The sequence below is a fragment of the Sciurus vulgaris genome (genome assembly GCF_902686455.1).
Source record: "Sciurus vulgaris genome assembly, chromosome: 10".
Taxonomy (NCBI): Eukaryota; Metazoa; Chordata; class Mammalia; order Rodentia; family Sciuridae; genus Sciurus; species Sciurus vulgaris.
This window is the reverse complement of record NC_136470.1, coordinates 119,076,881-119,098,590: the sequence shown is the minus strand read 5'-3', so window position 1 is coordinate 119,098,590 and position 21,710 is coordinate 119,076,881. Positions and strand designations below refer to the sequence as shown.

General features: G+C 39.5%; 1 protein-coding gene across 1 annotated transcript in view; it reads left to right on the top strand.

Moving 5' to 3' along the window:
• Nucleotides 1-21,710, top strand: part of CPNE4 (copine 4) — a 559,227-nt gene that overhangs the window by 522,177 nt on the left and 15,340 nt on the right. The window contains exons 11-13 of the mRNA XM_079101307.1: nucleotides 4,982-5,115; nucleotides 16,649-16,703; nucleotides 19,766-19,817. Coding sequence (XP_078957433.1) covers nucleotides 4,982-5,115; nucleotides 16,649-16,703; nucleotides 19,766-19,817 — 241 coding nt within the window. The remainder of the gene's footprint in view (nucleotides 1-4,981; nucleotides 5,116-16,648; nucleotides 16,704-19,765; nucleotides 19,818-21,710) is intronic.

Genomic DNA, 21,710 nt, shown 5'->3' with positions numbered 1-21,710 from the left:
AGTGCTGTAGACACAGGGTCCATTCCCATGGGGACACTGGAAACCTCGAGGCCTCCTGCAGGGAGAAAGGGAAGCTTCCAGCAGCCACACTTGTAAGTCTACACAGCACCGCCAAGAACAGGCCACCGATACTGATCTTCTAAATCTGGCTTCACTTCTTCCATGATCCTCAAGTGGTATCGTCATCCTCTATGCCTTCCAAAATCTGCCCCTTTTCCCTAAATGTCATCCAACGTCACATTAAATATATCACCAGATCCTTCTCACTTCTACCCTTAATGCCTTCAATTACATTCCTCCATCTCAACATCATCTCTGTCCCACCCTAGTTAAAAATTAAGAGCTTATTCCAAGTCTGAGGATGAAGATTTGATAGAAATGAAATGACATTCCATAGCCAGGAGCGGGAGCAGGAGGCAAGAGAGGGCTACAAAATTCAAAGAGGCATTCAGTCTCTGGATGGCCTGGTCAGCTGACAATGAGTGTCTCCTTGGGTTTTACATCCTAGCCACCTCTTTCGATTTACCTAGTCCCAGTTCTAAGATATGTTGTTAAAAATTATTTTTAAATATATTCTTGAAAAACATATGCATGCTTATCCAGACCTCCGGATATCTTAACATCCTCAACCAACTGATACACCTAGGCTCAGCTGGCTGGCCCCAGGTGGCTGCATGCTTGGAAGATCTTGCCCATGCCTAGGGAGAATAAGGAGCAACTGTGCTTCTTTAGTTGCCACTTTTCCATATGGATTTTCCCCCCTGGTCTATAATACCTGGTTTCATTCTCTGATTCTCTACGAAGACACCAGCCCATCTGTCATCATGTAATATCCTTGACCCTTCAGGAGTCTCAGGCAGGTCATCAATACATGGAGCCCATTGTCAGTTTTGATATCAAGAAACACAGGTAGAAAGGACTTAAAATCAGCATACTGTAGTGAAGTGTTCACATCCATGTTTATAGCAGCTCAATTCACAACAGCTAAACTATGGAACCAACCTAGGTGCCCTTCAACAAATGATGCGGTACATATACACAATGGAATATTAGTCATAAAGAAGAATGAAATTATGGCATTTGCTGGTAAATGGATGAAACTGGAGATTATCATGCCAAGTGAAATAAGCCAATCCCAAAGAACCAAAGGCTGAATGTTCTTTCTGATATGCGGATGCTAACACAATAAGGGAGTGAGGAAGGAAGAATAGAAATCCACTGAATTAGACAAAGGGGAATGAAGGGAAGGGAGGGGGGATGGGAATAGGAAAGACAGTAGAATGAATCAGACATAACTCTCCTATGTGCCTATATGAATACACGACCAGTGTAACTCCACATCATGTACAACCACAAGAATGGGAAGTTATAGAAGTTATACTCCATGTATGCATAATGTCAAAATATATTCTAGGGCTAATTGATTTAAAAAAAAATGAAGAAACACAGGTAGGATGTCTTCAGAGATGAGGATGTGGTGACCCATGATTGAGGGCGTCAGGAGCAAGGTGAGCCACAAGACCCTCGTTATTAAATGTAAAGTCTCAGGGCTGGGGTGTGGCTCAAGGTACAGCGCTTGCCTAGCACGTGTGAGGCCCTAGGTTCCATCCCCAGCACCATAAAGAATAAACGTAGTAATAAAACGTCAACATTTGCCAGTGGTTTGCTTTTTCAGATAAATCAGAGTAGCATCAAGATAGTATCCCCACAACATCTCCATATTTTCTAGAATTTCTCAGAGCTTAAAATGCTTTCCTTTCCTTAGTAGGAGAGAAAGGAGTAGCTTTACTCCTGGCCTTCTCAACTGCTTGTACCTTTTTTTTTTTCTTTTTTTTATTATTTTTATTTGGCTTTTAATTTTTTACAGACTGCATTTTGATTCATTGTACACAAATGGGGTACATCATTTCATTGCTATGGTTGTGCACAATGCAGATTCATACCATTCGTGTGATCATACATATACACAGGACAATGATGTCTGTCACATTCCACCATTTTTCATACCCCCTCCCTCTCATTTTCTTCTACATATTCTAAAGTTCCCCAATTATTCTCTCATTCCCCACCCCTACCCCCATTATATATCATCTACACTTACCAGGGAAAACATTCGGCCTTCGGTTTTTTGGGCTTGGCTATGTTCACCTAGATGCCCTTCAACAGATGAATGGATAAAGAAACTCTGGTATATATACACAATGGAATACTATTCAGCCATAAAGAATAATAATATTATGGCATTTGCAAATAAACGGATGGAATTGGAGAATATCATGCTTTTATCTTTTTTATGGGTGCATTATAATTATATGCAACAGTGGGATTCCCTGTGCCATATCCTCATGAGCACATAACATAATTTGACCCGTTTCATTCTTCAGTACCTCCCTCCCCTACCACCAGTCCTCCCTCTCCCTGATCCTCTGCCTCTACTCTACTGGTCTCACTTCTATTTTTTTTTTTAATTAGTGCATTATAATTAAACACAAAACTGGGTTTGCTCTGGTATATTTGCACGTGCACAAAGTATAATTTGGTTAATTTCATCCCCAGAAGCTCCCCTTTCCCTCCCCTCCTCCCTCCACCTGGATCCCCTTCCACTGCTCTGCTGGTTTCCCTCCCCTTTTCTGTAGGTGCGTACTTTTACCTTTTAAACACTATACACATGTGTGCAAGGTGCACTCCTACACGTGTCTCCTCAAAAGTAAATGTGTGAAAACAGTGCCTGTTGAACTCAGTGCTCTGGGCGCCCCAGAGCGTGACTGCGTCAGACGCTGTCTCTCAAGCGTTTCTCAATTGTTCCTCTTAGAGACCTTCTCCTGGAATCATCTGCTTGAATCTTGACCTCTGTCTGGTCGGCCTCGGGGTGGATCCTCGGGTGATTTATACCTCCTTCTTATGCACAGAATACAACTAGTTTCCTCTCCATTGTTAGCTTTTCATCACAGTCCTCGATTCAAGGGGTCTTCACCTCTAGTCTCCCTTTATTTTTTTTCCAGTAGATCGGCTCTTACCCTGAGTATGAAAGCCATCTCAGAAGACAGGGCATTTTATTGGCCCTCTGGGTCACCCGCAGTCATGCTCTCACATATTGATCATCTTTTCTCTACCTTTTGCAACTGTTCTGTCGAAGTCATTCCTTAGATCAGCCTCCGAGCTGGTCTCCCTACCTCCAGCCCAAACACCTCCATTTTTCATTGGTCTCTTCCTGCTGTGGTCAGTCTCAGATTTACATGTTCTTTGGGGTGTATGATGCTATAATAGTAAAGAATAGATTTTGGAGCCATAAAGGTTTGGGTTTAAACTCAACTCACCCCCTATTAAGTGTGCGAACTTCACTTTTGAGCAACAGTGTCATCCATAAAAAGGAATAGCAATCTCTACCTCACAGGGTTTCTATGAAAATGAAATAACATAATGCTTGTAAAGCACAGTGCCTGGCACCGAGAAGGGTTTTAACAGAAGTTATTCCTGTCTTCTTCCCTCTGTAAGCCATCTTGAGTGGAACTGCGGTTTTCTTTCGCATGACTTTTCACACAGTTAGTACTCGCATTTGGTCAGTAGGCATCCTTTGTTGAAAATACCTGGCTATTCTGAAAGCAGAGTTGGAATCGTACCAAATTAATTTTCAAAATAGCCCGATAGAAGGGTGAGGAAGACAAGGAAAAACAAATTAGTGGTGAAAAAACAACTTCACGAAAGAAAGAAAAAGAGGTTGTGAGTGAGTTACTATTAGCAGATTGCTTTTCTTTTCTAGTCATTTTGATCTGAATGCAGCATCACAATATCCAACATGGGCAATATTTTTTCCCATCAAATTTATTCTTTAAGAAGCAAAGAGAAAGCACATGTTGTCTTTTCTTCATCCTTCCAGAAGTAATATCCCATTTTTAAAAATCCAATGGGACATTTCACTTACTTGTTATAATGAAATTAACCAAATATAATTCAAATAACATTTCCCATCTTTTGTTCCTGGAGATCATATAAGAAATTCAAGCCTTCTTGTCATAAGACAGAGGGTATATTCTACTGTGCTTGGAAGGAAAGAAAAGCTGCAACAATGAACATTTACTTCCTTCCCTAAGACTCCTCTTTTTAACCCCCACTCCCCACGTTTATGCAGGTTTGAGCATTTTGGAGGGGAGGGGCTGGGTTGATATTTATTTAGATGGTGGTACTGTTAGAAATCAGAGGAAATGTTCCTTCTGGTTTTAACACCTTCCAACTTAAGCATTTATTGTTGTTCAGAAGTGTTTGGTGAGTAACTTTTATTTGGATGATTATGAGTCGGGAATCAGAAAAGTTTAAGAAGCTGAAGTATAGGGACTACTTGGTAACAAGACAAAGTTTACATTCTCTTCTTCCCACTCACCAATACCAAATATTCAGGTGCCTTCTGTTACAGGTAGAAGTTCTTGCATAAATGGGAATCAAAAACTTGAGTGCCTTATATAGGGTTGCTTCTTGCAGAAAAATTGTTATATCCACTTCAATGCATATCTGAAACTGGCCACTCACTAAAATACGACGGCTTTGTTATGGAAAGCTGTACTTCCAACACAGAATTTGGCTTTAAGGAATCTTACCTATTCCTCGAGATAGAATTGTTCAGCCCAAGAAGCATAGAAGTCTTTTCTTAGTGAATTGTGAAATTGGAAGACAGACATCCTACCCTTATATTTGCTGCCTGGTGACATGAATCAAGAGTGTCTAGGCTTTCTCACCTATATGTTAATCTCAGGTTCCATTTTGGACAGGAAGAAGAGAAAGTATTGGAGTATTAAAAACTGCAGAAATGACCTCCACCAAATTAGTGGTTTTTCAAGATGCTAATTAATTCCTTTTCATACTTTTCTTATTGGCATGGTATATAATGTGCTACTTTTTTTTTTCCATATGCCTCTCATGACTAATCACAATTCCTGGGAGATGCATTCATTGGAACTCCACTTATTTTTCTATGTTTCTTTTCCAGGTAGCTATAGATTTCACTGCCTCAAATGGGGACCCCAGGAACAGCTGCTCTTTGCACTATATCCACCCTTACCAACCCAACGAATACCTGAAGGCCTTGGTGGCTGTTGGGGAGATTTGCCAAGACTATGACAGGTAAGAGACTTCATATCTCGAGTGGGTTCAGATGACCCTTGATGGGCCTTAGCAAAAGAATGGAAATTAAGTCTAGTAATTCTTCATACAGAGCCTCATGAAAGAACGGAATAAAATCTCATCCCAAATACTTCATCCTTTCTACATCTAGAGGAACTGAGTTAGTGCCATGCTGATTTTTGTCACCAAACAAAATCTTTTCTCAGCTTTCTTCTCTTCATTGCCTTGCAAGATCACCAGATAGCGATTTGAGTCTGCATTTTATGATGTCTTAGTATGTAGTTTACTACTCATAAAGTTTTTTCATGAACCAGAATCATTCCTGAACTACCAAAATAGAATTTGCATCTTAACAAAATTCCTGTATGATTTGTGCGTACTTTGGAGTTTCAACACATGATTTTACTAAGATGTTGTTATATCTAATCCTTGCTTGAACCCTTTAGTCATTTTTAAAAGTTAGAAAACTACACAAGGAGATTAAGTAATTTGTACACCATCTCATGGCCAGAGGCAGGATGCAAACCAGACCTAACTCAACCCATGTCTAAGTTCATCATCACTATGTTTCACTGACTTCAAAAGCAACCAGTAACTTAGCAGGGGCGTGAGTCTGCCTGGGCGCACATGTGCGACTGTGCAAGTGTGCGTGTGTTTGCACATACAGATGGAAAACAAGGTTTGTGATTGGATCAGCATTATTTCTTTCTCCTTGATGGTAAATATTGACCTTTTCCACCAAGAGGATTCCCTGTAAGAAGTGATTTACATAAATTACATGAAACTGGATTTATTCTGCTGTTTCAGTGTTTCCAGACAGAGGTGAAGGAGCTCAGCTGTTTGTTTAAGAAGGCTGTTGGAGGGAGAACCAATGTAAATATAAATATGTATAAATCTCAGTCTATTCCCTGGTGTGATTATAAAACAAATCTAGTTAGTAATGAGCAGTGACTAATTGACCTTTAAAAGTATGGAAAATAAAGGAAGCAACTCTATCCTTCAGGTTTCAGAGAAATCATACAGGAGGGCATAATTTGTGTTCTTTCAAGTTTTGTAATTCGTGATAACCATATTTTAAAAACCTGCTGTACACACATCCCAGTGACCAGAATGCACAGGAAAAGAAACAGGACGGGTTCTGGAAATTGACCCATCAGTCTCCTGACTGCTATTGTGTCTGGATTCTGCTTGATCATCAGCCTAAACTCAAACGGGGCAGGAAAGCAGTTGGGGAATGAATACACAGACCCTGTAAAATCAAAGAGCTTTAAACATCCGGGCCCTCGCTGACATTTCCCCTCCTTTAGATCTAGGGCAGAAGGCAATAGTCATTTTAAATTACCTTGTTGAAGTGCCACTTCTTATACTTAACCTTGAGGTATTGACTGTGAAGATAACTTGAGTTTCAGCTCTCATCTTCAGGCTCCAAACACATAAGATTCCTAGAGAGGTTTGTATCAGATGGAGGTTTCTACCAGGGAGAGGAAAGAATGATATTAATATCCACTATATCAGAAACTTCTTCAGACTTCCCCAAGATACAAAAACAGTCACTGCCTCCATTCTTCCGCTCCCACACACAGACACACCGATAATCTGGTGTAATAATGGTGTGCAATAATAATAATAATGTGGTGTAAAAATGTGTGTCCATGTTAAAAGGGAAGACAGGAAGGAGGAATTGTTTTCAAGATTCCTAAGTTTTAAATCTTGAAATGCACATAAAAAAGGCAATTTTTTCCGGGCTCTGTGGTGCACATCTGTAGTCCCAGCTACTCAGAAGGCTGAGGCAGGAAGACCACTTGAGCTCAGGAATTTAAGACCAGTCTGGGCAACAGAGTGAAATGCCACTTTGAAAAAGGTTACAAGATAAAATAGGTAAAAATCTTTCAACATATGTATCATACAGTAAATGCTTAATAGAAAAAAAGAGAAGACTGAATCTGCAGAGAAGGCAGTCCAAGAATGAATTCCAAAGAGAAGACTCATAAGTCGTCCAGAATTTAAGATGCCAACGCTCAGCACTCTCATGGTGGTTCTGCAGCAGATTTATTGGATAATGCAGATGTTCATCTATTATTAGGAGCATTTATTGGAAGCTCCTTGCTGAGCGCCTCCTTTTCCTGGTTATCTCACATGCAAAATACAGATAGCGACATGTGCATCTTTTAAAACTTTTATCCCTTTAGAACATGAGCTAGACAAAGTCTGGGGAGTGTTTTGTATCACTTCAAAAATGCAGATTCAGTATAAAAATAAGATATCTTAGGAGTTACATGAAAATTCGCCATAAATAATTTCTTTAAAAATTTTAATAGGATAAGTCCCTACTCCAACTAGCCCAGAAAATCAACTCTGTGCAGCTCAGTGGAGTCTTTTCTTTTTCTTTGTTTCTTTCTTTCTTTTTTGTATAAAGATATAAATAAGGTGGCTTAACATTAAAATGGGCAAATGCTGAGGGAAAAAAAAAATAAGATTGAAAAACCTCAACGCTCTCATAAAAGACTCCCTGGAAAAATGTGTAATGCAAACCGCTCTCTTGAAAACTGACAAGGTTCCGCAGCTTCTTCTTTGTGTGGGTGGATAGACAATAGACAGGCAGAGTCAGGAAATTTCAAGTCAGGGCCCCGGAATTAATTTATTCTCTCATCAAAGTCAGTGAGGTTGGTGCCCATAAAGAAACACTTGAATAAAAACTGACAGAAGGCATCGTTCCCCCTCCTGAAACAACACAGAGGTTTTTAATCCCCATGAGCCTTAGAAATTCCTCCCCGCCTCTGACAGCTATGGGTTTTCTTTCTGCCTTGTACAGTCATTGCTACCAGGTCATTATGAGGTGATCCATGAAGTAGAACAGCTTGAAAGATGCATAAAGCTCTTCTCAGGGTGGCGTTAAAGGGAGCCTCCACACAAATAGCTGTCTTCAAGTCCAAAAGACAATCCTGCCTGCCTGTTTGATCTGTTGTCCCTGCCTCTGTCTTGCCTCCCCACGTACAGACACTTGTGCATGTGCGCACGCACAAGCACACACGTGCATGCACACACACACTCACAGGCCCACACAAGTTCATGCACTCCCTGCTGGTGGGGCACTTTCCCAGCTCCTATAAGAATCCTTGTCTCTGCACTGTTCAAGACCAAGGTGACATCCACTCCTAGGGACCAGCAAGAATGTGAGTATCTAACAACCTGAAATGTCCTCTCATTAAAAGACTGGCCTATCTGCCATGAAAAGAGTATGGAAATCTGGTATTTGAATACATTTATTGGAAGTACAGATTGCCATTTTAAAGAACATTATAAAGAACACTTATAAATGTTCTCAGAATGGGAAGGGGATATCAAAAACTGAGCAAGAGTTTTCCTCCACAGCATCCAGGGTACTGTGTAGAGACAAGGTTAAAACTGAAACCCAATCTAACAGGGATTTTCAAGTGTAGAGTGTTGGGTTAGTGATCAGAAGGTGAGTTCATATCACCGCTGTACCTTTTCCACTCTGTCAGAGGTTCTCGGCTTTGGCAGCACATTGAAACCAATTGGAAAGCCTCAAAATAACTGATATGTCAGGTGAAATGGTTGAGGACCTTCCTTTACAGCATCTACTAAGTGCCAGGCACCTCAGATGGTGCTATAAAGATAGAAACTTAATAAAGCATGATCCCCCCACCACCTCCTGTCCCCACGGGTAGCTTATAGTCTCATGGGAGAGAAAGTCATGTAAATACGTCACAGCCCAACGTGGCCAAGGCAACCTTGCCCTATGAAAGGTTGGGAAAGGCAGAAGGAGGAAAGGCTTAGCTCTATCATTGCAGGAAGAAGCAGGGCCAAGGTGTGACTCCTAAAGATGGTGGTCCTTAGCTGATCACAATTCTGTCACTTTCGCCCCTTTGTGTTATCAGAAGATAGATGAACGTAATATTCTGAATCATTAGATCAGATCAGCCTCCTACAGAGGACAGTCAACAGAAGTGATAGAAAGATCACGGGGTACTGGTGACAGGCAGAACTGGATTCAAATCCTCACTCTGCTACCTCTTTGGGCCTTGGTCTCTTTGATTGCAAATTGAAGGTGTATCTAACTTCCTTTGCAGAGCAGTTATAAAGATCCACTATGCGGTGGCTAGCCAGCACAGGTTCTGCCTGTGGAAAGCATTATCTTTAACTCCCTAAATTTATTTTTTAAAAAATGCCCTGAACACAAAAGGAGAAAGGATGGTAGTGTCAGTTCTAAATTCATCGTGAACCAATGATGTTTATTTCTTTTTACTCATTTGCCACTGAAAAGAATTTTATAAAAATGCATAATCCTCAAGCATTTTTATTGAAATGTAACATTTTTCATCATGAGTTTACATACTGATGAAGCATGAAAATTTTATCGTATTGTAAATATAGATATTTAAAAGTAAACTTTTGTATTATATATTTTTATTTGTTCTTGTTAATTATACATGATAAAAAGTAAACTCCTATGTAGCTCTTGTGACTATCCAGTAGAATCCAGCTGTCATAGCTCTTTGATATCCACCATTATCTCTTTAATATATACTGAATGAGCTCTTCAGTTTCACTTGAGAATTTTAATTGTTTTTTTTTATTGATTTATTTTCCATTCTCTTCTCCCACATAATTTTATCCTAGTGTATCTTAATAAATTTGGTTTGAAATCCTTTTATTGATCACTGTATCATATATTTCTGTAATAAAAATATGAAAGTTGTATAGATTTCATTTTTAATTTCAATTTTTCTTTTTAAAAAACTTTTTTTGTAGTTGAAGATAGACAGCATGTCTTTATTTTATTTGTTTATTTTTATGTGGTGCTGAAAATCAAACCCAATGCCTCACACATGCTAGGCAAGCGCCCTGCCACTGAGCTACAGCCCCAGCCCCTAATTTCGATTTTTCTATGATGAAAATATTCAGAGTATTTAAAAATATCTTCTAGATTGAATTTTTACTACAATTTATCATTAGTGAATAATTGATCAAAATAACATACATCTATTGGGAATTTCAGTATTTAATTAGAATATTTACAAGAATTTCAGTATTTAATTAGAATACTTACAAGAAGTAAAAACTTATTGTAAATTGACTCTGAATAGAAGAGACAGTGGGGGGCGGGGTTCAATTAGCTTACATATCTTTGGATAAGAGTTATTTATTACTAGATAGGAGAAACTAGTGTCAATTTAATCCATTTTTTTGTATTTGTTAACATGAATACTGAGAAAATTTGTTCTTATAAACAATATATGGAAATAGAGAAAGTTTGATCAGCAGTCTTACTCAATTCTTTCAATTCTAAATTATATAACCCTCAAATCATGTAATGATCCATCATTAAAATATATTTTTTACGATCTATCAGCTGACACAGCACTTCCTAAAAATTTTTAAAGCAAAAATTGGCAATCACCTGATTTGCAAAAAGACTGTTTCCTAGAGAATTATTCATGTTTAGAACTGTTCCCTTATTTGATGCTGCAGAGTGTGTATCTGAAGCTATGCACCATGGTGGTTAAGATTCAGAATAGGTAAAGAGAAAGGGTGATTGTGAAAGGAAAGGTGTGAATGGAAAACAGGTCTCTCCATCACAGAAGATCAATTTCAGCAGAGAATATGCATGGAAGTAGAAGAACAGAATACCAATTTCCCTTTAAAAAAAAAAAAAAGCTATTTCTCATATCCTCAGAAGGACTTTGCATTTCCATGCACCTTCGTTTTGAGAGAATAGTCTTTACTAAATGTGGAGGTTCACTGAGATGCACAGTGCTTTGAGTTAGTCTCCTTTTCTTTGTAGATCAAGTAATCTGTCTTTACATCGATTAACCTCTTGTTTATTTCGATGCTTTCCTTCAGAGTGAGAGTAAAAATGGTGGTTACAAATGAATCTGGAGGTTATTTGACCATGGTCGCTCCATGGTAGGTTCAGGACAGCTCATCATGGAAGAACCTGGGCTCTTTGATCATACTTTATATTCTTTTACTCTGACAATAAGAAGCACTGCCTTTACCAATGTGGCAGTAGGCTCCTGACTTTCCAGACTGGCAGGCTTTGGTGGACATTTTCCTAATTGTTATTAAATGACCCTTATGCTTAATGCAGAATAGATCTCATCCTGAGCTCTTTGAAGTGTGGGCATGCTGATGCTTTCCTTTGTGTGTTTCCTTCTTGCATAAGTCTCCTTTCTGCCTGGTTTTATTTTTAAACAGGGAGAATGGGAATCTATTGTGCTTAAGCTTGAATTTTTTTCTTTAGTATGTTTATTAGTTAGAGGTCTTGTGGTGACTAACTTCAGAGGATTTATCCCTCCTGACTCATTAATTATTCCCCTTGTAGGTGAGGTTTTTTCTCTGCCTTCCTACTCTTGAAACTCAATTACATAACAGTGCATCACACTCAGCAAACTGCAAGTCCCCAGGGGTAGCTTAGAAGGTATGAAAGGAACATCATCAAGGCTGGGACACTGGGTCAGTGATTTAGAAATGGACAGAATATTAGATCTCACCCCTCCTAAACTCATCAAAGAAGAAAATAAAGGCTGCACAGCCTCCCAGGTTTCTGGGTTTTGATTCTGAGCCATCTCTGAATTGGAAGAACTCATCCTCCACCCAGGAAAGTCTTCTTTCAAATGTAACTGAAAAGTTTTTCCTGGCTCTCATGGCTCTTGTTTTGGTTGAGGAATTACTAAGGCAAAGCATTTCATTATTTTCAAGGACCAGAAGAATATTTTCTCAGAGCTGTGGATAATCCTTCTCATAAGCTGTTGGAAATCTCTGTTTATCAGTGTTAATGCTTTCTCTAATTCATGCTAGATACAATGCACTGCACAGTCTGAATTGATACGGCAATGAGAAAAAGGGGCAGCTGGTGGATCCCTCCAGAAGTTAGACTGATTTCAAAGAATTCTGGCTTCCTTGTATCTCTAACCCAAAATTTGTCAAGTTGGAGGTGTTTGGCAACATTCTGTCAAAGCCATCATTGATTACTAAAGACTTCCAAATCAGGCAGTAATGGGTGAGAATTCAACTTTGCTACTCTGACTTTGTCCAAGTCACCCAGGCTGGGGGGAAAGGATGATGTCCCCTTTTACTTACAGAAGTTATTCAGAAGTGAGCCCTATTATGAATTTCTTTTTCTCCTTGACTAATTCTACCAAGAGCTTAGGTGTAGGAATTGCTTTTAGAACAAACCTCTGACATGTTTTTAATGGGAGAGGACATCGAAGGTAAAGGCATAAGCAGGACTTGCCTTCTGTCAGGAGCAACATTCCAGAGCCCCATTGCAATACCTGCCTGAGAGCACACTGACTAGTAAGGGACCCAGTTACTGAAATTCCAGAGGAAATCCTGTTTAATACTATATATAACCACTAAATTACAATGGTATAACAGAAAAGGCAGGAACCTTGGAATCACACAGTACTCCCTGGTAATCCCTGTGGGCCATTTAGCTTTCCTGTCGATCCATTTAATCATCTGTAAAATGGGAATAATAATTAGGTGGAACTTCCAAGGTTGTGTGAGAATTAAATAAGCATGCAGATATCCTAATATCATGCAGATACGTGTGTGTCAATTAACGTTAAATCTTCTCTTCACCATTCTCTTACATATACTACAGTGAAAGTCAGAGTTAAGAAACAATATACATGAATGAATAATTGGGAGAGAAATTCCAGTGTGCTTAAAAGAAACCAAACCCAGGTCACATATGTGACTCATGAATTTTCACAAGAATTCTCCCTTCTTTAGATAGCCACATCTTTTTGTTTTTGTTTTTGTTTTGTTTTCTCCCATACATTTAAAAAAAATTATTGCTTGTTCTAATAGTTATATATGATAGCAGAATGCATTTTGATTCATTGTCCACAAATGGAGTACAACTCTCCATTTCTCTGGTTGTGCATGATGTAGAGTCACACCATTCATGAATCATACGTGTACATAGTGTAATGATGTCAGACTCATTCCACCATCTTTCCCACTGCCTGCCCCCTCCCCTCCCCTCATTACCCTCTGCACAGTCTAAAATTCCTCCATTCTTTCCTTAACCCGCTGTCCCCATATTATGTATCAGCAACCACTTATAAGAGAAAACACTTGACCTTTGGTTTTATGGGATTGGCTTATCTCGCTTAGCATGATATTCTCCAACTCCATCCATTTACCTGTAAATGTTGTAATTTTATTCTTCTTTATGGTTTAGTAATATTCCCTTGTATGTATATACCACAGTTTCTTTATCCATTTCTCTATTGAAGGGCATCTAGATTGGTTCCACAAATTAGCTATTGTGAATTGAGTTGCTATAAACATTGATGTGACTGTGTCACTTTAGTATGCTGATTTTAAGTCCTTTGGTTATATAGGCCAAGAAGTGGGATAACTGGTTCAAATGGTGGGTCCATTCCAAGTTTTCTAAGGAATCTCCATACTGCTTTCCAGAGTGGCTGCACTAATTTGCAGCTCCACCAGCAATGTATGAGTGTACCTTTTTCCCCACATCCTCTCCAACACCTATTGTGGCTTGTATTCTTGATAATCGGCATTCTAATTGGGGTGAGATGGAATCTTAGGGTAGTTTTGATTTGTATTTCTCTAATAACTAGAGATGTTGAACTTTTTTTATTTATTTGTTGATTGATTGTAGATCTTCTGTGAAGTGTCTGTTCTGTACCATAGCCCATTTATTGATTGGGTTATTTTTATTTTTGGTGTTAAGTTTTTTGAGTTCTTTATAAATTCTGGAAATTAGTGCTCTATCTGAAGTGCATGTGGAAAAGATTTTCTCCCATTCTATAGGCTCTCTCTTCCCATTATTGTTTCCTTTGCTGAGAAAAAGCTTTTTAGTTTGAATTCATCCCATTTATTGATTCTTGATTTCATTTCTTGTGCTTTGGGAATCTTGTTAAGGAAGTCTGGTCCTAAGCTGACATGAAGAAGATTTGGGCCTACTTTTTCTTCTATTTGGCACAGGGTCTCTGGTCTAATTCCTAGGTCCTTGATTCATTTTGAGTTGAGTTTTGTGCAGGGTGAGAGATAGGGTTTTAATTTCACTTTACTACATATGGATTTCCAGTTTTCCCACCACCATTTGTTATAGAGGCTATCTTTCTCCACTGTATGTTTTTGGCTCCTTTGTCTAGTATGAGATAACTGTACTTATGTGGGTTTGTCTCTGTGTCCTCTATCCTGTACCATTGATCTACCTGCCTATTTTGGAACCAGTACTAGTTGTTTTTGTTACTATTGCCCTGTAGTATAGTTTAAGTTCTGATATTGTGGTACCTCCTGCTTCACTCTTCTGTTGGGGTCCAACATCGACCGATCCCCAGAGAGTCAAAGCGCACACACGGTAATGCAAATCACACAACAAGGTTTTATTTAAAGCAAGCTCGAGCCAGGACCGTGACCAGCCTCTCAGACCACTACAATGCCTGAGTGGGGAGCGGCCCCGAGGGGTGAGAAAGCACTCTATTTAAGAGATTTTCAAGCATTCACACACAAGGACCTGTATATTATTGGTTAACATTTGAAGAGCTAAACATCTGTCCTCTTTGGTTGGGTCCCACCACTTTATCTGAATCTCATTGGGTCCCGCCAAAACTGAAAGGTCCTGGAGGAAGAAGGGAGGAGGGAAGGGGTGAACTATGCAGGAGATGAGTCGGGGCTAGTCCCCACTGTCCTTGATAGATAAGGTTCCCCGGCAGCTGCACATTCCTCAGACAGGTATCTCTTAACAGCCTTGATAACCCCGGGGGCCCAGCATGTCCTGTTTGTCCTGTATTGGCTCTTGAGGGTGCTGTCGTAGCTGCCCGCATCCTGGTGATTCCTCATTCCTTAGTGTTTGCACGCCCTTTCCTGGGGGAGGTTTTACAGGCCAGTTCACGAAATGGCTTGTTTATACAAGATGGCTGCACAGATGTCACCCTGTTCTCAACACTCCCTGCTAAGGATTGCTTTAGCTATTCTGGGTCTCTTATTTTTCCAAATGAATTTCATGATTGCTTTCTCTATTTTTATGAGGTATGTCATTGGGATTTTCATTAGAGTTTCATTGAATCTGTATAGCACTTTAGGTAGTATGGCCATTTTGACAATATTAATTCTGCATATCCAAGAACATGATAGGTCTTTCCATCATCTAAGGTTGTCTTTAATTTCTTTCTTTAGTGTTCTGTAGTTTTCATTGTAGAGGTCTTTTACCTCTTTTATTAGGTTGATTCCCAAGTATTTTTTTAGGCTGTTGTGAATGGAGTAGTTTTCCTAATTTCTCTCTCAGAGGATTCATCACTTATGAATACAAATGCATTAGCTTTATGAGTGTTGATTTTATATCCTGCTACTTTGCTGAATTCATTTATTAGTTCTATAAGTTTTCTGGTGGAATATTTTGGATCCTCTAAATGTAGAATCATGTCATCAACAAATAGTGATAGTTTGAGTTCTTCTTTTCCTTGTGGTATCTTTTTAATTTCTTTCATCTCATTGCTCTGGCTAGAGTTTTAAGAACTATGTCGAATAGAAGTGGTGAAAGAGGGCATCCCTGTCTTGTTCCAGTTTTCAGAGGGAATACTTTCAATTTTTCTCCATTTATAATGATGTTGGCCTTGGACTCAGCATAGATAGCCTTTACAGTATTGAGGTATGTAGCCACATCTTAATGATTTAAATTAATGGATTATCTAGTCATTGAGCACTTCTATGGCAGGCAGAATGATAAAGGCAGGGCAGAGGACAGTTAGGGACAGAGGGCAGTGGAGATATAAAGACACTAATACAAAAGGTAAGGTCCTTTGAGTTTAGGAAATAAGAAAAGATATGTAAATGATGTATTACTGCTTGAATGTGATAAGGGGGTAAGTGAATCCCTCAAGTAGCAAGATTGACCAGCTTCCCACTGCTTTTTAATATCCCCTTGGATTCATGCCCCTCTGTATTTGAACACTGACTCTAATTAGCATACGATCTTGGGCAAGTCACATTACCTTTCATGGTGTTTTTCCATGTGCAAAATGAAAGTAATAACCCCACAGTTAACATTTTTAAAAGTATATATATATGTATATATATATATATATATAAAATGTACATTTATATATATTCCTATATATGAATTTTTTAAGAGAATATATATATATATATATATATATATATATATTCCTAATATAGTCAACTGTGGAAGTTACCTAATCCATGATCACTTTTCAAAGGAAACAGAAAGGACAGGGATAGAGATGCGTATAAATTTTGGGATTACTTTAGTTTTCAATATCAAATCTAGCAAAAAGTGAAAGAAAGAAATTATAGACTAAGGATTGAAATGAATTTAGAGGATTATTGCTTGATGTTAATTATCCCTGTATTGCTATCTCCCAGTCCCACAAAATTCAGAAGCATGAGTCAGCACTTGGCATAGAACACATCCTAATGAGGTTATATGCAGGTTCATGTTTCTCTTCCTCATTAGATGAACAAATGAAGCAATTTTTTTTCTTTTCTTTTTTTTTAATTTTAATTTCAGTGACAAAATGTTTCCAGCCTTTGGGTTTGGCGCCCGGATACCACCAGAGTATACGGTGAGTGAGTTAAAATGACTTTGCTCTAGTCACAGGTGATTTGGATTTTCTTTACAGTAGTCCCACTCTTTGAGCTGTTGACACAACTACGTTAGTAGGGCCCAAAGAGTTGGAAACGGTCTTCATAATCAGTGAAATTAGCTCTTAGGACCTGTCTTTGATGGAATCCCATGTATTCTGGGTACGTCTTCTAATGGTCCAGGCAAAGGGTTTTCCTGTTTAACTTTCTGTATATATTGAGAAAACAATCTCTCTTCTTTGTCAGCTCCAAGGGCTCAAAGCCTATCCAGATCTCTCAGGGAAAAAAAAAAAATCTATTGACAATGCCACCTGTGAAATTCTATAGAAATGAAGTCTACCCACTTCTTCATTCCACGTCTCTGAGTACCAGTCTTATATGTGAGATACAAAGAGGTGCTGAAGAGAGGAGCATTGTGGTGTGAACAGTTACAAAACTGGAAAGTTCTTATGAGGACATTGGATTTCTATTTGGTTTTGATACTTATTGCTCAAAGACACAAAGGAGGTAAAGATGATGTGTAGAAAGGTGTCTGCTACAAGGGAGTTAAGGCACTTACTGTGGTCTACCAGATGCTCCTGTGGGACACTGTCCACAGAGAAATCATCCCTCCTGTGCAGGAAAGGCCCAGGAGGCAGCGTATCCTTGCCCCAGCATCCACCTCACCAATTCCTCTCAAGTCCAAGCTAAGTGCAAGCAACACTTCCCAGTCATCAGCGCCATCAGAGCCGCAGGTCAGGAGGTTTATGCCAATGCTTGCTCCTTCTGCAGAACTGTCAGGTGAAAAGTTTTTCCTTTCTGTGTCCTTTTTTGAAAGAGCCAATCTCCCTGTGACTGCTAGGGTAAGCGGTGAGTGGAGTGGCAGGTCTCCTGTCCCCCTTCTTATTTGCTTTGTATTCCACACTGGGCTCCCTGCTAGGCATAGCTACAAAATTCAAGAAGGATTTGTTAGAAATTAGAGCACATGGGAAAGAATAATATAGAAGTTATTGACTGGGTGACCTGTAGGAAGGACATCACTTAAGCCAAAAAGTATTTCTAACATGCTTGTTTATTAAAGAATTAAGTAATTTTATATAAAAGAGTAGATCTTTGAAAAACTGAAAAGTCTGAGAATGATTAAATTTATCAGATGATCTATGTGAGAATAACCCGGATCTGAGCAGACACAACCCCTTCAGATGGGGTGTCAGTTCCAGAACATGGGCAGTTGGGCACCTACCTATTTCACGGAGATGCTAGTCCTCAAAATTGTAATGCACACCAAGAACCACCAGCCCAATGATGAGAGGTGCATTAGCCTCCTCCACCCCACCCATACCAGGTAGTCATCCAGTGACTTGGCCAGCAGGACTGACAGCCATACAGCGCAGCTTGTTCCAGACCTTCCTTGTGTCTTCCATGACCTCTTCCTGGTTTTCTTCCTGGATTAACTTACCCTTCTTGCTATTTTCTGAATTCCTCACATGTACTTGATCTCTTGGCTTCATCCCTCCTCCCAGGTACCTTGCTCATCATGCTGTCCCAAAAGGCATCTCTCATGTTTCCCCACTTCTAGTCCCAGAAAGCCATGCAAATACCCTCTTTCCATTCCTCATTTCCCTTCTGGTCCAGATAGATACTAAAGACCTGAGCAACCAATGTGCCCCCCAGAGAGTTTTACGAGGCCATTCTGTCTTCCTTAGGAAAAACTCAGAATGTGCATTGAAACTGAGACACAAGCACCTCTGTCTTCATTTGTACTCCCCCAGGAACAGAACTGGAGACATGGATTTGGATGCAAGTAGTTTATTTGAGAGGTGGAAGAAACCTCAACAGAGTGAGGAAACGAGGAAATCAATATAGGGCATATGGTCAAGCCAGTTACCACTGAGGACAACTGGAGTTTCATCCTGCTGGCATACCCTGGGAGACAATGTGGAGCACACACAGCCCACAAGAGATAGAGGAGCTCGTGTTTATATATCATCTTATGCCAATCACTGAAAGTGCTGCTCCTAAGGGACATTTTCCTCAACACTTTTAGTCGGTCACTTGGGCAGGCAAAGCAGGCTCTGGAGGCTAGAGAAAAACCTAAAGTAAATAAAGCAGGTAATGATTGGAAGTCAGCTAACTTGCTTGGAAAAACTAAGGACAAGGGACTGTGAGCTAGGCACCAATGCCATCACCTATGACAGGACGTGCCTTAGAAGGTGTCTTTTAAGACACCCAAGTGAGCCAGTGCTTAGAAATAGCCTTTGAAATGGAATTCTCTGACAAAGAAGAGAGATGGGGGCGGGGGGGAGGAAAGGAAAAGAAAAGAAATGGAATTATCAGAGAAATTTCAAGTGATTCAATAAAAAATGTCCAGATGCCAAAACATCCCATTTCTTTAATCAGATTTATGTAAACTATATACTATTTGACCTTATGCATAGGTCCTGCCAGGTAGAGGGATTTGTGTTGGAAGATTACAAGGTATATTCCTTTTTTCATTTTTCAAGACTAGAACATAGTATATTTTACCTGTATGTTTATGAAAAATCCTCCTGCCCTATATTTCTGCATATTACGTTAGAATGATTCTTAAATGTCACAGCTTAACTGGGTCTTTGTAAGTATCACCCTGTTGAGCAGACAGCTTGGGCAAATGGAGTTGTCTTTTTTTTTTTTTTTTTTTAATATCACTAGGTTCAAATAGAACTTACCAAGATTTAAGCCTCCAGTCTCTGGCCGGTTCTAACTAAAAACTAGTTGGAGTTACATTTTTCTGAAATCTTTTCTCGGATTTTTTTATGTGCCTTATTTCCCCCTCAAGCCAGCATTTATCTGATTCTGGAAAATCTTCCTGTCACCTCAACTCCACAGGGAGCTTAGAATTCACCCTCCGTCTCAGATTGATTGTGTAAAGGCTTAAAATGGTTCCTGCTGCTTAACACATAATGAATGTAAGGGCATTTGTTTGCAAACTCTAAACCCCAGTGCCTCCTTACTGGATTAAAGTTGTAATTCTCTTTCTTCCTTTTTTTTTTTTTTTTTTTTTTAAATGTTAATTGGTGTCTAGGTCTCTCATGACTTTGCAATCAACTTTAATGAAGATAACCCAGAATGTGCAGGTAAATCCCAGCGTAAAAGAAGCCAGAGTCTTTTTGCTTTCCCTTTACACCTTTCCCATTTTACTTTTTCTCCACTGTGGTAGCACATCAGTTATGACGGTCTGCAGCAGAAAAGTGAGCTTTCTGGATCCAAATATACCATGCTTCTCTAAAAGCAGCAGAAAACAACAATAATAGAGCAGAAAGAAATAAGAACTGGACACAACAGAATGCATGAGAGACCTTGAGTTTGTAGCAAGAATATCGATCTCAATCCTGGATTCCTCTGGCTAAAAACAAAAAAAGGGGGGAGGATTTCACCTGGTGGGCAGTGACGAGATATCCCTGTTTCTGCTTTGCACATTTTCAAGTGTTTGCTTTTCACAACTTCTTCTCTATGTTATAAGGAGGGGGTGATGGACATCACTTGACCCTGTGGACATGTTGGCAAGGGGCAAGGCCTCAGTGATTCTGAACGAGTAATTTCATGGTTTTGAGTCAAAAAGTTTCTCAAGGGCTCTGTCTGGTCCATATTTCATTATCCCCATCCAGAAGTTCCTCAACAAGATTCCACAAAATAATGAGGTTGAAACTATAATGATTATTATGATCATAAATCTCATTCTAGCATTGTTCTTCCTGTTTTCTGAATAACAAACAGAACCCAGTATAAGCATTGCTATGACGATCTTAAGACATTCTTAGAGTAGAAATGTCCATATTTCTTTCCTTCTCCTTGTGAAGGAGGAAAGGGGCTGCACCAGGGTTAATTCAGATCCAGTGGAGTGTGAAGAGCATCCAGAAGCTTCTTTCACACACTTCACACTCACTGCCCAAAAATATAATATCAGTATCATAGTAACCTCTGAGATCTGATCTTCACTCTGCTATTCCCTCCAGGGATTCCTCACCTGCTGCCATTTGTTATGATTTAGGTCCCTCTTCACCAGTCATTCCCATTCTTTAACTGTAAGAGGGGTTTTCCACCAAGGCAGAATGAAACACATATCCTACTGTTTACTTGTGTCATACTTTTAGAATCTATCTGCCTGTTATTGCTTAAAGAAAAATCAAACTTTCTTATCTTGAGCAAAAACATGATTGTTTTGCAGTCCTGGGGATTGAACCCAGGGCCTTGGCAGATGCTAGGCAAGTATTTTACCACTGAGCTATATCCCTAGCCCAAGGCAAAGGCTTGAGAACCAAAAAACATAAGGAACTTCCATTCAGTATCACTTAACTTCATAACCAAGCTGCATAATAATTTGGTCTCTGTCGTTGAAATAACAGAAGTCTGTATCTGGGGCAGGGAAAACAGGTGCAAGAGTTTTTTTAAATAAGATTGAAAGCATGAGTATAAGATGGAACAGAACAGAACTTTCATCCAAAAATAGGCAAAAGCTGATGCACAGTGCTTGGTGGCTATGAAGAACAATCTGAGGAGAACTTATGTGAATCCCTCTGGCCAAAATCAGGAGCAGTGTGCTGTTTCAGGGTAGAAAGGGACAGGAGGATGAGCTGGAACAAAGGAGAACAAGAAGGAACACAGGCACAGACACCAAGGAGATCTATGTGAATACAAGTTATTCGTGATCGTACTCTTACCATAGAATCAGGATTGCAACAAGAAATGTGATGAGACTCATCCCATGCTGGAGAAGCTGCACAGGCAGGGTTGCCTCTCCCAACAGAATCCCATCCTTTACTATTTCCTGGGCTCACATGGTCTCAGGGTGAAAGCACCCCTTTCAATGAGAGGTTGACCATAATGATGAACAACATTCATCTGAGCTACAATCACCAGGACATGAATATAACAACCATGTTGCTCATTTATCACACACTTGGTGAGCACTCACCACATGCACCCTGCCTCGAGCTCCTTGTGGGAATATGAAAATGAGTAAGTCACCA